This window comes from Enhydra lutris, unplaced genomic scaffold (genome assembly GCF_002288905.1).
Source record: "Enhydra lutris kenyoni isolate GAN:26980312 unplaced genomic scaffold, ASM228890v2 scaffoldscaffold67, whole genome shotgun sequence".
NCBI classification, from domain to species: domain Eukaryota; kingdom Metazoa; phylum Chordata; class Mammalia; order Carnivora; family Mustelidae; genus Enhydra; species Enhydra lutris.
In genome coordinates this window covers 3,968,972-3,986,021 of record NW_019154151.1, presented here as the reverse complement: position 1 = coordinate 3,986,021, position 17,050 = coordinate 3,968,972, and the positions used below count along the sequence as shown (strand labels likewise).

Genomic DNA, 17,050 nt, shown 5'->3' with positions numbered 1-17,050 from the left:
GGTAGTAATGGCTTAGATGAAGAGTAGAACTTGATGCATATTTTAGATGCAATTAGGAGATAATTAATGACCTCCCTTAGATAATTTTCAATGCATAGTTTAAGGCAGCATTCTGATTATTGGTTGAATAGTGGATGAGAAGTAAAGGAGATGAATCTTTGAAAAAACAGGTGCTAGGAAATAGAGAGCAACAGCTATCAGGGACCTTAGAATCAATAAATGATTTATATTCAACCATCTATGCAGCTATCAGTTTATTCAGTTTTGGGCAGTGAGTGACTTAACCTTATTTTTTTTTCCTGAAAAGAAAGTCTAAGTGCAGAATGACAAAGAGGCGGTAATAAAATAACAGAAGTATAAAATAAGCAAGAAATAGTAATGCCCAGGCGTACCTGGGTGGCTCAGTCACTTAGTGTTGGACTCTTGGTTTCTGTCCAGGTCATGATCTCCGAGTCCTAAGAGACTGAGCTGCATACCTGGCTCCCCACTCAGTAGGGATTCTGCTTGAGATTGTCTCTCATCCTTTGCCCCTACCCCTGCACATTCTTTGTCATAAATAAATGAAATCTTTTATGCCCAAAAGAGAGATAAGTAAATTATCATGTAGCAGAGCATCTCTCACAAACACACACACAATGGAACACTATAGCAGTTAAAACCACTCTTTATCTCTTAGAAGAAAACAAAAACATTAATTTGAAAAGACAAACATCCTCCCCTATGTTCATCACAGCATTATTTATAATATCCATGATATGGAAGTAACCTAAATGTCTATCAATAAGTGAATAAAGATTTGATATATTGTGTGTGTGTGTTTGTGTGTGTCTGTGTAATATAACATTATTCTGAAATCCTGTCATTTGCAACAACATGGATGGACCTTGAGTGTATTATACTAAGTGAAATAAGTTAAAAAAAAAAGACAAACCCCATATGATTTCACTGATATTTGGATTGTAAAAAAAAATGACAAACAAAACAAAGACTCATACATATGGAGAATAAACTAGTAGTTGCCAAATGGGAGGAGAATAAAGGGATGCATGAAACAGCTGAAGGGGATTAAAACGTACAATCTTTCAGTTCTAAAATACATAGGACACAGGGATGTAAGGTATAGCATAGGGAATATAGTCAATGATATTGTAATAACTTTGTAAAGTGACAGATGGTAACTAGACTTATTGTGGTGTCTATTTTGTACAGTATATAAATATCAAATCACTAATACACTGAAGCTAAAACACTACTGTATGTCAATTATTCTTTAATAAAACTAAAATTTTTTTTTAAAGATTTTTATTTATTTATTTGATAGACAGAGAGAGATCACAAGTAGGCGGAGAGGCAGGCAGAGAGAGAGGGGGAAGCAGGCTCCCTGCCGAGCAGAGAGCCTGATGCGGGGCTCAATCCCAGGACCCTGAGATCATGACCTGAGCCGAAGGCAGAGGCTTAACCCTCTGAGCCACCCAGGTGCCCCCAAAATAAAATTTTTTAAATAAAAAAATGAATAAAAACACCATCTATGAACTCAGACTGCCTGGGTTTGAATTCCACATCTACTACTTACTATGAACCTTGGGACAAGGTCCCTAGCCCTCTTTAGACAGGGTTTCCTCATTCATATATGGAGCTAATAAAAGTGCTACCCTCATAGGGTAATGAAGAATACATAAGACAGTGCATATAAAAATGCTTAACATGGTATCAGAAACAGTAACTCTTTAATACATTTTATTTCTATAAATAATAATAGCAACAACAATATTAGTTATAGTAATAAGGTATCCCTTTTTCTGAGATTTGACAGAGAACAGGTTAATAAAAGATATGTCTAGAGATAGCCTTGCAGGCAGAAGAGATATTGGAGGTCCTAAAAGCCTAAGTGCTTTCCTTTTTCTCTGGTAAGAGATTACACTGTTGGTATTAATTGAAAAGAATGGGGAGAGGAGGGTTAGAAGACCTGAGGAGAGCAGGTAAGATACGGTATAGCTGCTATGGAAAATAAAAGGCCACTGAATAGGATCAAGTAAAATAACTGCTGAAATGGCAATGAGAGTCCCGCCGAGGTAAAAGCTAAAATGTCATAAAGACACCAATTCACTCAGTTCACCAAGGAGAACAGGGAGATAATAAGGCCACAGAGTTAGCGGCACAATGAGAATACTAAGGAGATCGGGTTTTATTCTGTAAATTCCAGGAGACACTGAAGGTTTTCAATACAGACATCACATGCTGGATATAGATTTTCAGTAGACTACACTAATTGTATTGATGGGGGAATTAGCAGAAACAAGACAACCAGTTTGGAGCCTCTCTCATTACTGCAGATGATTCTACACATTTCTGAAATTTTCCTAAATGTAGGCTGTCGATATATTTTGAGGATTAAAAAGTCTTTGAGTATATTCACACCAAAGCTAATCTAATTTTAGCACTGACCTGGAGAAATATGTTTTAACACAGTTTTTACTTTTACAGATCTAAAATATGCTTTTTTTACTTTTTACTATTATTTTTTAGAAGATTTTATTTATCTATTTCTCAGTGAGAGAGATAGAGAGCAAGGGAGCATAGGCAGCGTAGCAGCAGACAGTAGGAAAAGCAGGCTTCCCACTGAGCAAGGAGCCTGATGTGGGACTTGATCCCAGGACCCTGGGATCATGAACGGAACTGAAGGCAGACAATTAACTAACTGAGCCACACAGGTGTCCCTAAAATATGCTATTTTTAATCTCAGGCTCAGAGTTGGGTCTAATAATCATCCTGTAATTCAATTCAATAAACATTTATTATCTATTATATATAAGATATTATTCTAAGCACCCCAATACATTTTCTCTATAAATAATAATGGCAACAATAATAGCAGGTAATAGGGCCTATCATTATTTCAAAAATATTATCCTAGATATGAGATTATCTAAATTTTATTTGGCAAATCCTAATGGATACTACCTTGGGTGATTTACATCGCACAAATTACTTTGTAATGTCCTTGATTTTTTTCCCTACAGACATGTAACTAAGGATGGGGAGAGTTAAATAAGAGGATCAGATAACTTCATATTCACAGACCCAGAATAATTTATCATTATGTGCATAAACAAAAAATCTCTTCCATTTTCTATTTTGCTTTTAGTTCAGAAGGTATATTGCTTTTTATGTCCCCAAAATTCATTTTCTCAGTGTGGCACCAAGGATAATCCTCTTGAAGGACTTGCTTGGCAAACTAATACATCTTCCAAGATAAAAAGCATTCAGGAAAAAAAATGACCAGAGAAACTGTGTAGTGTACCTACTGTAAAACTCATAACCATCATGAATCAGCTGAATTCTCAGATAGTATATAGCCTTTCTTCAATTATGGTATGAATTCAAGTAGCTTAAGTTTCAAATGAGGACTTTGGTCTAGAAAATTTTATTATTTAATATTGCACTAAAGCACCACTATTAATAAATAATATCTAGTCAGCTCAACTGACTAGATAGAATAATTTGCTTAATTCAAAAAAGAAGAAAAAAGATCTTCCTCAGGTATCTTTACATTAGCTCTACCTCATCCCAAAAATACATTCCTGATTTTCTTTTCAAGGATTTGACAGAACCCTCCTATACTACTATACACAATGCCATATCTGAGAATTAATAAGCTTGAATATGGGCAAGCAGTTATTGCACATGTTAAAAAGTTATGTTCTCTGTCCCATCTATCACATTTTGACTTTAAACGTGATTTTTAAATTGCAAAGTACCAAATCAGATAAATTATAATATATTACTATTAAAAAGGGAATAAAATATTTGAAACACAGTATTCGACTACTAGTTCCAATATAATTTTCAATCTTAGTATTCAGATATGACATTGGTAGGGAGCCAGGATAAAGTTAGCAGCCGTAGTATAGCTTCTCATTCATACACTGAACAAACTTGTACTGAATACCTAAGTTAAAAATAGTATTTTTTTTCTCCAAGAGATTAAATAAATCACCATCCTGTCTTTCCCATGTGTTGTCCATTACTTCAATAGCATGTCTGAGGAATGCTTAAAACATATAACTATATTCTCTAATACATAATTTATCTCTAGTCATCTTTTGTACCTCTTAAAATGAAGAGGGGATGAACAAACACAACTCATTCCAATAATGATTTAATCATACTAAAGTATGATATGCATTTATGAGATTTTCTTCCCAACTGTAACAGTGTATTTAAAATTTTCAATTAATTAATGACACACAAAAGGAAATCTAAAAATTCTTGTGGTTTCTCTGATACATATATATAACAAAATTTTTTAAACTATTGCTATTTATCTAGTTTCTACTCTTTTATTTAGCCTAAATTGGGGAGGGGGAAATTCTAACACCAAGACCTAAATAAAAGAAAAATAGACAATACAATAATATATACTACTTTTCATATATTAATAGAATTAAATATTGGCACTAGTATGGAGGAGATGCCATGAGATACCTTGAGGTACTCTGCGGAATAAAAACTTAATTTCTTTATATTTTCAAAACCATGACAAACAATAATAAAGTTCTTTTCCCTGACAATGTTAAATATAACATTACGTAGCTATGCAGTTTGAAAAAAATCAACAACTGAAATGTCCTTTTCACTGTTTCTGATAATTACTACATCACAACACAGTCTGTGGGCCCTTATGCTAGATACATACCACAACTCCAAATTGCTCGGGCTCACAGAGGTCATGATATTCATTCCTCAGCTGTGCTAATTCACTGAGTACTTTCTGCTCTGGAAGATGTTTTACAAGGTTCTAAAAAGAAATAAAAGTATAAAAGTTTAATATTTTATTATTAGGACTGTTAAGCCTACATTAACAACTCTAAAAGTGATTATCTAGGATAGTAAGTTTCTGATTACGATCCTGTTCCTGTTATGGCACCAGTGTATACACCCCTTCTGTCCCAAATAAATAACCAAAAAATGAACTACAATTTAATTTGATTAAATATACAAATGCATTTGCTTTCCATGGACTGCGGTACATAAATGATAATAAAAAGACCATATGGAAGTAAATGACATGGTAAAACTGACTAAATTTCTAGGCCTTAAACCCATATTGCATTTTTAAGCTTTATTTTCTATCAGAAAGTCAATTCATTCGGAAAACATAAAAATACTATGTAAAATTAAATCATGTGTAATAACAATAATAAAAGTCGACTCTATTCTTCATAATGGACAAAATTAGGAGTAATCTCTAATCTTATGAACCATACCAAGCCTGTAAAAAATCTCCCATTATTTACAATGTACTTAAATACACAATGCATTCCCACTTTAATGGAGAACCTAGCGAAAGCAGTGAAATCTGAATGTTCAAGTCTGATGCTGAAGAGAATCAAAATTGATGAATTCTTCTCAACCTAGTTTATCTTGGACTATGATACAGTTCTAATTATCATTACATTAGCAAGCAACCAACATTTTGGGGGCATGTATGGGATTTCAAAAAATACATCAAAGGAAGAAAAGCAGGAAAAGAGATTTAAGAAAGTAGGGCTGACACAAAATGGCAGAAAAGTACATTCCAGGGATTGGTCCCACCACAAAAGCAATCACTGAGCTAGAAAGAGTAATTCAAATAAACTACTTCAAAATACTATAACCTACTTGGATACTCACAACAAGGGAAGTGTCTGTTGAAGGGAAACACTGCTGTTCTGTGGTAAGAGAACAACATGCACAAACAGGTATCAAACTCCATTCCTCAGCACCACTATGAAGATAGTGTCTGTGTCCTTGAGGTGCTGGCTAATGCCACGGTGGGCAGTGGGACTCATGTTATCTGAAATTTAAGGATGTGCATTTTGGTTGGTTTGGCAGTTCCCTGAAGGGCCAGTGCAAGTGCTTGCCTTGGTTTCAACCCTCTTAGGTTGCAGTAGCTTCCCCAGATGGCATCTATCAAAAGACTTAAATAGGAACACCTCCCCTATTTTTTGGAACCAACCATTTAAGGAAATTTTGTCAGATTACTGGCTGACAGTAGAGATAATAAAACCATAAACCCAGTAACCACATACAAGGAATATACAGCTTGCAACAATTGTTTGGAAAAATTACAAATAGCTACAGCTCCCAACAAACAAAACTCAGCAGTCTGTGAGGTGTAGAAAAATCCAAATTCCACAATTATAAAATACTTAAATGTCTAGTTCTAAACAAAAACAAAAAATTACAAGGCATGCAAAAAGCAAAACAAAGCAACAACAAGAAAAAAACATAAAACAAACAAAAAAATAGGAAGGCATAAGTTACACATGAAAAAAATGAAGAATATGACAGAAACTGTCTCTGAAGAAACTCAATTTTGGAATTAGTAGTCAAAAACACTAAATCAACTATCTTAAGTATGTTCAATGAGCTAAAGGAAACTATGAACAAATACATCAACTCTGAGCAGGACCTGAAAGAAGTCCACACTGAGACACATTGAATCAAACTGCCAAGAAAGGAAGTAATTTTAAAACAGCAAGAGGGAAGTGAATTGTTACATTTAAGGGATCCACAATAAGATTAACATCTGATTTCTCCAATGTAAGTAAAAAGGTAGTGGGGTAACATATTTAAAGTCCTCAAATTAAAATAATAATAATAATAATAATAATAATAACAACAAACTCTCAACTAAGAATTCTGTCTCCAGCAAAACTATCTTCCTTTAAACAATGATGGAGAAAGTAAGATATTCCAAAATTGACAATAACAAATATAATTTATTGCTAGCAAACCTGTTCTGTAAGAAATACTAATGGAGGGGCACCTGGGTGGCTCAGTGGGTTAAGCCTCTGCCTTCAGCTCAGGTCATAATCTCAGGGTCCTGGGATCTAGTCCCACATTGTGCTCTCTGCTCAGCGGAGAACCTGCTCCCAACCCCCCGTCTGCTGCCTGCCTCTCTGCCTACTTGTGATCTCTCTCTGTCAAATAAATAAATAAAATCTTAAAAAAAAAAAGAAATACTAATGGAGGTCCTACAGACATAAATAAAAGGGCACTAAAGAGTAACTCAAAGACATAAGAAATAGTGAATAATTATAAAGGTAATTACATAGGTAAATATACAACTGAATGTTATTGTACTTTTGGTTTCCAACATTTTTTCCTATGATTTACAAGGCAAATGAATAACACAATAATTAAAAATCTATGTCAATGATCATATAATGTATAATGATGCAATCTGTGACAAAAACAATGTAAAAGGGACAAATATGTATAGGAAGAGTGTATATTATTAAAACTAAGCTCCTATTATTAAAAATGGGCTGTTATAAGTTTAAGATATCAATTATAATCCCTAAAGAAACTAGTAAGAAAATAACACAGAGATAAAGGTGGGAATCAAAATAGTAGGCCACCAAAAAATAAATAAATAAATATGAAAATAGTAATAGAGAAATTAAGGAACAAAAACATGTAAGAGATACAGAAAACAGCTAGCTGGAAGAACTAAGCCCTTCGTTAGGAATAATTACTTTAAATGTACATAAATTAAATTCTCCAAGTAAAAGAAAGGGCTTGGAAGATTGGATTTAAAAACAAACATATTTATCTATACACAGTCTACATGAGACTCAGCTTTAAATAAAAAGATAAAAGAGGGTGAATGCAAAAGAATGGAAAAATATATTCCATGTAATTAGTAACCATATATAAACACACATACACAAAAACAAACTGTGGTGGCTATATTATTGCCAGACAAAATAAACTTGAAATAAAAAAAAAATAAAGAAACAAAGAAACAAAGGATATTCTATATTGATAAAATTTTCAATGCATCAGGAAAATATAATTATAAGCAAATACCCAACTAAAAGCAACTAAAAGCTCAAAAATATATGAAATAAAAATTGACAGAATTGAAGAGAGGAAAAGGTAGTTCTAATGTAACAGGTGGAAGGGCTGTGGCTGACTAAATCAGAAGAGCATGAAACTCTTGATCTTGGGGTTATGAGCTCAAGTAGCATGTGGGGTGTAGAGATTATGTAAATAAATAAAAAAACCTAAAAAAATGAAATAATAGGTGGAATAATTTTTTTCAAGATTTTATTTACTTATCTGAGAGAAAGAGAGAGAGTGGGGGACAGCAGATGGAGCAGGATGAACAGACTCTGCTATGAGTGTAGAACCTGATGCAGGGCTTGATCCCACAACCCTGAGATGTGATGACCTGAACCAAAACGAAGAGTTAAACACTTGATTTACTGAGCCCCATAGGGGGAGTATTTAATACTGAACTTTCAATAATGGATTGAACAAGAAGACAGAAGAATAACAAGAAAATAGAGAATTTGGACATCACTATAATCTGATTACCCCAAAGAATATTTATACAAAACATTCTTCCTAACAACAGCAGAATATGCATTCTTCTTAAGTGCACATGGAACATTCAAGATATATTACATATCAGACCAAAAAAACAAATCCTAGTAAATTTTAACTGACAAATCATGCAAAGTATCTTTTCTGATCACAATGGAAATGCCACTAGAAATAAACAGCAAAAGGAAAAGGAGAAAATTCACAAAAATGCTGAAATAACACTTTTTAAAAAACAATAGGTCAAAAAAGAAATTACAGGGGAAATTATAAAATATCTTGATATGAATGAAAATGAAAACACAACATGCTACAACTTATGGAATTCAGCAAAAACACTGCTAAGAGGAAAATTATAGCAATAAACATCTACATTAAAAAAGGCTTTAAATTAATAACCTAAAAATATGGGCACCTGGGTGGCTCAGTGGGTTAAGCCACTGCCCTTCGGCTCAGGTCATGATATCAGGGTCCTGGGATTGAGTCTGGCTCTGGGCTTTCTGCTCAGCAGGGAGCCTGCTTCCCCACCCCGCCACCCACCTGCCTGTCTGCCTACTTGTGATCTCTCTGTCAAATAAATAAATAAAATCTTTAAAAAAAATAATAACCTAACAATATAACTTAAAGAACTAGAGAAAAATCATATTTGAGCCAAAGCAAGAAGGAAATGTAAAAATTAGAAAAGAGGTAAAATGTAATTAATTAATTAATTAGTTAGAGAACTGAAAAACCAATGAAATTGAAAAATCAATGAAACTGAAAGTTGATTTCAAAATTGACAAATCTTTAGCAGAGATTGGTTACCAAAGGAAAAAAAAAAAAGAGGGAGAGAGAGAAAGAGAGAGACTCTAATAACTAAAATCACAAATGAGAGTTGGGACATTATTACTGATTTTATTGAAGTTTAAAAAATATTATAAAAGGATACTATGAATAATTGTACACTAGCAAACTGGATAACCTAGAAGAAATTGACAAATTCCTAGAAACACACAAACTACCAAATCTGAGTCCAGGCGGGAAAAAAAAGAAAGAAAATTTGAGTAGAACTATAACAAGTTAAGGAGATTGTTTAAGTAATCAAAACCCTCCCAACAAAGAAAAGCCCAGGACCTGATAGATTCACTGATGAATTCCATAAAATATTTAAATAAGAATTAACACCAATCCTTTTGAAACTCTTCCAAAAAAGTTAAGAGGAGGGAACACTTTCTAACTCATTCTATGAAGCCATCATTACCCTGATACCAAGATACAACAACCTCAGGCCAATATCCCTTAATGAATGCAAGTACACATTAAAAGATACAGTAGGCAACATATACCACAAGTCCCATGGGAAACAACTGTATCATGTTCTGTACATGGTAAAAGTTCTCTTTTGTTCTCTCTGCTACATTTTCCCTCCTTACAGTTAACTTTGCATTTCCATTAAACTCTAGGCCTGCAATGGCATCCACTGTGTAAGTGATGAAATTAAGGTTAAAATATCATGCCCTTTCAGAGGAGGGGGCAAGATGGGGGAGAAATAGGAAACACTGTTTCAACAAGTCCCCTAAACTGAACTAATTATCTACCAGAACACTCTGAACACCCATGAAATCAGTTTAAGATGTAGGATTATACACTTTTGGATCCCTACCGGGGCAGAAGACACCAGTGGTAAGGTAAAGTGGAGTTCTGAAGGATCGAACTGGTATCAGAGGATAAACAGAAGGGGGAGGGAGCCACCAGAAGCGACCCATTGGAAAGTAATACCCCAATACGATAGTGCCCTGTGATTGGGGACCAGCATTAACTTGGAATCTGGTTGAAAACACTCAAAAAGAGCAAAAGATCTTAAGGGGCATCTGGTGGATTCGGGCAGTCATGGGCACAGGCTTAAGCCCATGGACCCAGGACAGCCACCGTCAATGACCATCCGTGCCTGAGAGTGTGGGGGTGAAGCCTCCAGGCTGTGGTCCCTGAGCCGCCAGTGCAGGTAAGAGAGTCTGTTGGACACCAGCCAGCACTCTCTAGAACCACAGCCTTTTGCACTCTGCACGTGCACTGCACGACTAGGGACTGAGCTGCACTCCACAGCCTCCCCTGAGAGAGGTCCTTGCAGGTGCTAGCCTGTGGTCTCTAGGATTGGCAAGAGTCTGAGCACTCCCAGCTCAGGCGGGTGTAAAAATCTCAGCACGCTATCTCTGGTTTGGATCTCTCTGGCTGTCTGCAACAGACAGCAGTCCTGGCAAAGGCAGCCACTGGAAGAGGGCTCCCTGGACCAACACAGCTTGAGGTTTTATTAGCACCAGGGTGAGGAGACAAGTGGGAGTTGGTGTGATCCATGAAACGGTGGCTGGGGACATGCTCTGCTGGCGGGAAGTTGCAGAGGGGGAGTCTGTGTGCTCTAACACTCAGAGGAGAACAGACTGAGGCTTCTCTGAGACGAGGTCTGGGTGCACTTTGCTTTCCTATAAACCTTCAAAGAGATGTCAAGGGAAAAACAAAACAAAACAAAAAAACAAAAACCACTACCACCACCAACAAGAAAACCTCCAGAAAACAAAAGCCTGAAAAGTCAGTTTCCTCAGAGGCCAGCCCCTTCACAGGGGTCAGGAGGACTCAACCAAAGCAAGACTGCCTGAACAACAATGCAGCAGGCCCCTCCCCCAGAAAGCCAACCAAAAAAAATGAGAGGACAACCACTACAGGGTCCCCACAAAACTGTAAAACCCTAATATCAGGGGAAAAGAAGATAATAAACTCCCAGTATTGGCCTAAAACCAGTATATTTCATATATAAAACTTTTATTTTTAATTCGCTCCTACTACTCTTGGACTTTTTAATTCATTTTTAATTTTTTAACCATTTACCATCCCAGTGAGAGGTTCAATACAACAAATTCCATAATAATCTTTTAACGTGAACTTTTTTGATACATTTACCTGTGTTTTCTTTTGCTTTTCTACTTTTTTTTAATATACATATAGAGATAAGCTTCAAGGTAATCCTCTTTCCCCAATCAATACTACCCCTATATGTAACTCAGTTTTCATCCCCCTTTATCTATGGAAAGTTAAGTCCTTTAACAAAGATATCAAGAGACACCCAGGAAGAATCAAAATAACCTTCCTCCCACACACACACAGGATTTATGACCACCCTCCCATCTTTTTCCTCTGTCACTGATTCTGTTTCTTTCTTTCTGTTCTGGTACTATATAAATCTTATACTTGGGGTTCATTTTGGGTGGGTTCTCTTCTTTTTTTCCTTGTCATTTACTTTCGTCGGTCTTTTTGTTTGACTGTTTTTGTCTGTATACCTTATAAATCTAACCATTGGGGCCCATTCTCGCTGGGTCTTCTCTTCCCCCCCCCCCCTTTTTTCTGTATCTTTCTTTTTCTCTCTCTTTTAAAATTTCTTTTTGGTGAGAATTCCTGATTGCTCAGAAGCATTCGAGGGTGCACCTTGCCTGGATCATGGTTGATATATTCAGCTACACATCCCTTAAGCCATCTGTCATCAAAACGACTAGGATGAAGAACACCCAAGAGAGGAAAAATTCAGAGACTGTGCCCTCTCCATCAGAGCTATTGGATATGGACATAAACAGTATGTCAGAAAGGGAAATCAGGTTAACAATTAACCAGGCAATGGCCAGGTTGGAGAAAACCATTAATGACAACATTGAATCGATTAGGGCATAAGTGAAAGACACCCACTAAGAAGTTAAAAATGCTATCAATGAGTTCCAATCTAATCTAAATTCTCTAACAGCTAGGGTAACTGAGGCAGAAGATAGAATTAGTGATCTAGAGGACAAACTGATATAGAAAAAGGATCAGGAGGAAGTCTAAAACAAAGAGCTTAGAAGCCATGAAAACAGAATTAGGGAAATAAATGACCCCATGAAACATTCCAACATCAAATAATTGGGATCCCTGAGGGGGAGGAAAAAGAAAGAAGACTAAAAGTTGAGATATAGTTGAACAAATTCTCCATGAAAATTTTCCCAATCTGGGGAATGGAACCAGTGTTCCTGTCCTAGAGGCAAAAAGGTCACCCCCCAATATCATAGAATCTAGAAATAACTCAAGACACCTGACTGTGAAACTGATGAATCATAATTTTAGAGGGGAGCTCTTGAGAGCAGCTAGGGGGAAGAGATGCCTTACATACAGAGGAAGGTCCATCAGAATAACATCAGACCTGTCCACAGAAACCTGGCAACTAGAAAGGGCTGGCAAGACGTATTCAGGGCACTAAATGAAAAAAAACATGCAGCCAAGAATACGTTAACCAGCAAGGCTGACATTCAAAATGGATGGAGAGACAAAGAGCTTCCAAGACCGGTAAGGTTTAGAAGAGTATGTGACCACCAAGCCAGCACTACATTAAGGGGGGTTCTATAAAAGAAGAAAGAACCCAAGACTGTCACAGAACAAAAATTTATGGGAGACAATCTATAGAAACAAGGACTTCACAGGCAATACAATGTCAATAAAAATGTATCTTTAAATAATCTCTCTCAATGTGAACGGCCTAAACACTCCCTGCCTTTTGCTCAGGTCATGATCTCAGGGTTGTGGGATTGAGTCCCACATCGGGCTCTCTGCTCCGCAGGGAACCTGCTTCCTCCTCTCTCTCTCTCTGCTTGCCTCTCTGCCCACTTGTGATCTCTCTCTGTCAAATAAATAGAATCTTTAAAAAAAAAAAAAAAGATTATCCACCATGACCAGGTGGGATTTATCCATGGGATGCAAGGGTGGTTCAACATTCGTAAATCAATCAATGTGCTAGAACAAATCAATAAGAGAAGAGAGAAGAACCACATGGTCCTCTCAATTGATGCAGAAAAAGCATTTGACAAGATACAGCGTCCATTCCTGATAAAAACACTTCAGAGTATAGGGCTAGAGGGAACATTCCTCAGCTTCATAAAATCTATGTATGAAAAACCCACAGCAAATATCATCTTCACTGGGGAAAAGCTGACAGCCTTCCCTTGGAGATCAGGAACTCGATAAGGATGCCTACTCTCGCCACTCTTGTTCAACACAGTGCTGGAAGTCCTAGCAACAGCAATCAGACAACACAAAGAAATAAAAGGTATGCAAATTGGCAATGAAGAAGTCAAACTCTCTCTCTTTGCAGATGACATGATACTTTATATGGAAAACCCAAAAGACTCCAATCCAACCTCCCAGAACTCATACAGCAACTCAGTAATGTGGCAGGATACAAAATCAACATACAGAAATTAGTTGCTTTCTTATACACTAGCAATGAAAATATAAAAAAGGGAAATTAGAGAATCGATTTCATTTACTATAGCACCAAGAACCATAAGATACCTGGGTATAAACCTAACCAAAGAGGTAAAGGATCTGTACTCAAGGAACTACAGAACATGCATGAAAGAAATTGAAGACACAAAAAGATGAACGAGCATTCTATGCTCATGGATCTGAAGAATAAACATTGTTAAAATGTCTATAGTGGCTACAGCAATCTATACTTTCAATGCTATTTCAATCAAAATTCCACCGGCATTTTCCAAAGAGCTGGAACAAACGACCCTAAAATTTCTATGGAACTAGAAGAAACCCCGAATTCTAAAGAAATGTTCAAAAAGAAAAAAAAAAAACTGGGGGTGTTACGTTGCCTGATTTTAAGGTTTACTATAATGCTGTGATCACCAAGACAGCATGGTTCTGGCACAAAAACAGACACATAGATCAGTGGAACAGAGTAGAGAGCCCAGATATGGACCCTCAACTCCATGGTCAAATAATCTTCGACAAAGCAGGAAAAAATATACAGTGGAAAAAAGACCGTCTCTTCATTAAAGGGGGCTGGGAAAACTGGACATATATGTAGAGAAGAATGAAACTTGTCCATTCTCTTACACCATACACAAAGATAAACTCAAAATGGATAAAAGACCTCAATGTGAGGCAGTAATTTATCAAAATCCTAGAGTAGAACATAGGCAGTAACCCCTTTGACATTGGCCACGGCAACTTCTTTCACGATATGTCCCCAAAGGCAAAGGAAACAAAAGTGAAAATGAACTGTTGGGACTTCATCAAGACCAAAAGCTTCTGCACAGCAAAGGAAACAGTCAGCAAAACAAAGAGGCAACCCACAGATATATTCACAAATGACACGGCTGATATCCAAGATCTATAAGGAACTCCTCAAACTCAATACAAAAAAACAGATAATCACGTCAAAAAATGGGCAGAAGACATGAACAGACACTTCTCCAAAGAAGACATACAAATGGCTAACAGACACATGAAAAAAATGTTCATCCTCATTAGCCATCAGGGAGATTCAAATTCAAACCACACTGAGATACCACCTTACGCCAGTCAGAATGGCCAAAATTAACAAGACATTAAACAACAAGTGTTGGAGAGGATGTGGAGAAAGGGGAACCCTCTTGGTGGGAATGCAAGTTGGTGCAGGTACTTTGGAAAACAGTGTGGAGATTCCTTAAGAAATTAAAAATAGACCTTCCTATGACCCTGCAATTGCACCATTAGGTATTTACTACAAAGATACTGATGTTGTGAAAAGAAGGGCCATCTGTACCCCAATGTTCATAGCAGCAATGGCCACAGTTGCCAAACTGTGGAAAGAAGCAAGATACCCTTCAAGGGATGGATGGGTAAAGAAGATATGATCCATATATACAATGGAGTATTATGCCTCCATCAGAAAGGATGAATACCCGGGGCACCTGGGTGGCTCAGTGGGTTAAGCCACTGCCTTTGGCTCAGGTCGTGATCTCAGGGTCCTGGGATCGAGTCCCGCATCGGGCTCTCTGCTCAGCAGGGAGCCTGCTTCCCTCTCTCTCTCTCTGCCTGCCTCTCCGTCTACTTGTGATCTCTCTCTGTCAAATAAATAAATAAAATCTTTAAAAAAAAAAAAAAGGATGAATACCCAACTTTTGTACCAACATGGATGGGACTGGAGGAGATTACGCTAAATGGAATAGGTCAAGCAGAGACAGTCAATTATCATATGGTTTCACTTACTTATAGATTATAAGGAATAACATGGAGGACATGAGGAGATGGAGAGGAGAGGTAAGTTGGGGGAAATTTGAGGGGGAGACAATCATGAGAGACTGTGGACTCTGAGAAACAAACTGAGGGTTTTGAAAGGGCTGGGGGTGGGAGGTTGGGTGAGCCTGGTGGTGGGTACTATGGAGGGCACATATTGCATGGAGCACTGGGTGTGGTGCATAAACAATGAATTCTGGAACACTGAAATGAAATTTAAAAAAATCATGACCTTTCACTTAAAAGAAATATGAATACAGGGATGCCTGGGTGGCTCAAAGGGTTAAGCCTCTGCCTTCAGCTGAGGTCATGGTATCAGGGTTCTGGGATCGAGCCCTGCACCAGGCTCTCTGCTCGGCAAGGAACCTGTTTCTTCCTCTCTCTGCCTGCCTCTCTGTCTACTTGAGTCAAATAAATAAATTAAATCTTTAAAAAAAAAGAAATATGAAAACTGATATAACAACATGTACCTATAACCAAATAAAATTAAGAACATCCATTATTTTGCCTCATTAATATAATTTTCTTTTATAAAATGAAAACTAAATACCCCTTTATCATTTCCATTCTTTCAGAATTTTCAATGCATGTAAATTACTCAGTTGCTTTTTAAAAATTTTTCTGTTAATGGGATTTTTGGTAAAGTATGTTATTGTGAAAAACAAAGAATCAGTTTAGGCACTTTCAAAATTTTCAGTACAAGGCAACTAAGGTAGAAAGATTAAGTACAGTATTAAAATTATTAGAAGTATCAATTCTGCATATTTCAAACTTTTCTTTTTTTTTAAGATTTTATTTATTTGACACACAGAGAAAGAAATCACAAGTAGGCAGAGAGGCAGGCAGAGAAAGAGGGGGAAGCAGGCTCTCTGCTGAGCAGAGAGCCCGATGTGGGACTCGATCCCAGGACCCTGAGATCCTGACCTGAGCTGAAGGCAGAGGTTTAACCCACTGAGCCACCCAGGCACCCCTCAATCTTTTTATCTCAATTTTAACCATGAAAAGAAGTACAAGAGAATGAATCAGGCTTAAAATAAAATTTCAGCTCAGTATGTGAAACACTGTTATTTTGTTTCTCTTCTAGCTGTATGTAACCTGTTAACTCCTCTTCACAGTGCAGGCTCCACAATAGGTGACATACCTTCTCTTTTTCTGTTCAGCTATGTGAAATATTTAACACATTCAGCAGACTTAGATGTATTCTGATTCTGGATACCATTTTATGGCTGTGTTATAAACTTATATAAATGTCAGTGCTTAGTATGTTCTATTTATAAGTAAGATTTGGAATAAAACTTTCTCATGTGTAACAAATGCAGACTATTATTATACTATTTATTGTATAATAAATCAGCTTCCATTAGAATCCCATGTTGCAAGTGGCCATCACAGTCAATCCCTAAAGACACCTGATTTTTTTACATATATACTAAACTTTATACACAAAGATGTATTGTAAGATTGAACATTAATAGGTTTTCATGCCCATAAATTCCTGTATAGAAGAGGCAGGAGGATACAAAGACAGACAAGAGACAAACCAGTACTCATTTGCCTCCATTCTCTTTCACTTACTCATCAAAAGCATATCAAGAGAGAAAATGAACAATACATATAT

At 36.7% G+C, this 17,050-nt stretch overlaps 1 protein-coding gene across 2 annotated transcripts in view; it reads right to left on the bottom strand.

Moving 5' to 3' along the window:
* LOC111159173 (diaphanous related formin 2) overlaps positions 1–17,050 on the bottom strand; it is a 1,005,724-nt gene that overhangs the window by 508,940 nt on the left and 479,734 nt on the right. For both annotated transcript variants that reach the window (XM_022521608.1, XM_022521609.1), the window contains one exon: positions 4,697–4,798. In XM_022521608.1, the coding sequence (XP_022377316.1) occupies positions 4,697–4,798 (102 nt within the window). The remainder of the gene's footprint in view (positions 1–4,696; positions 4,799–17,050) is intronic.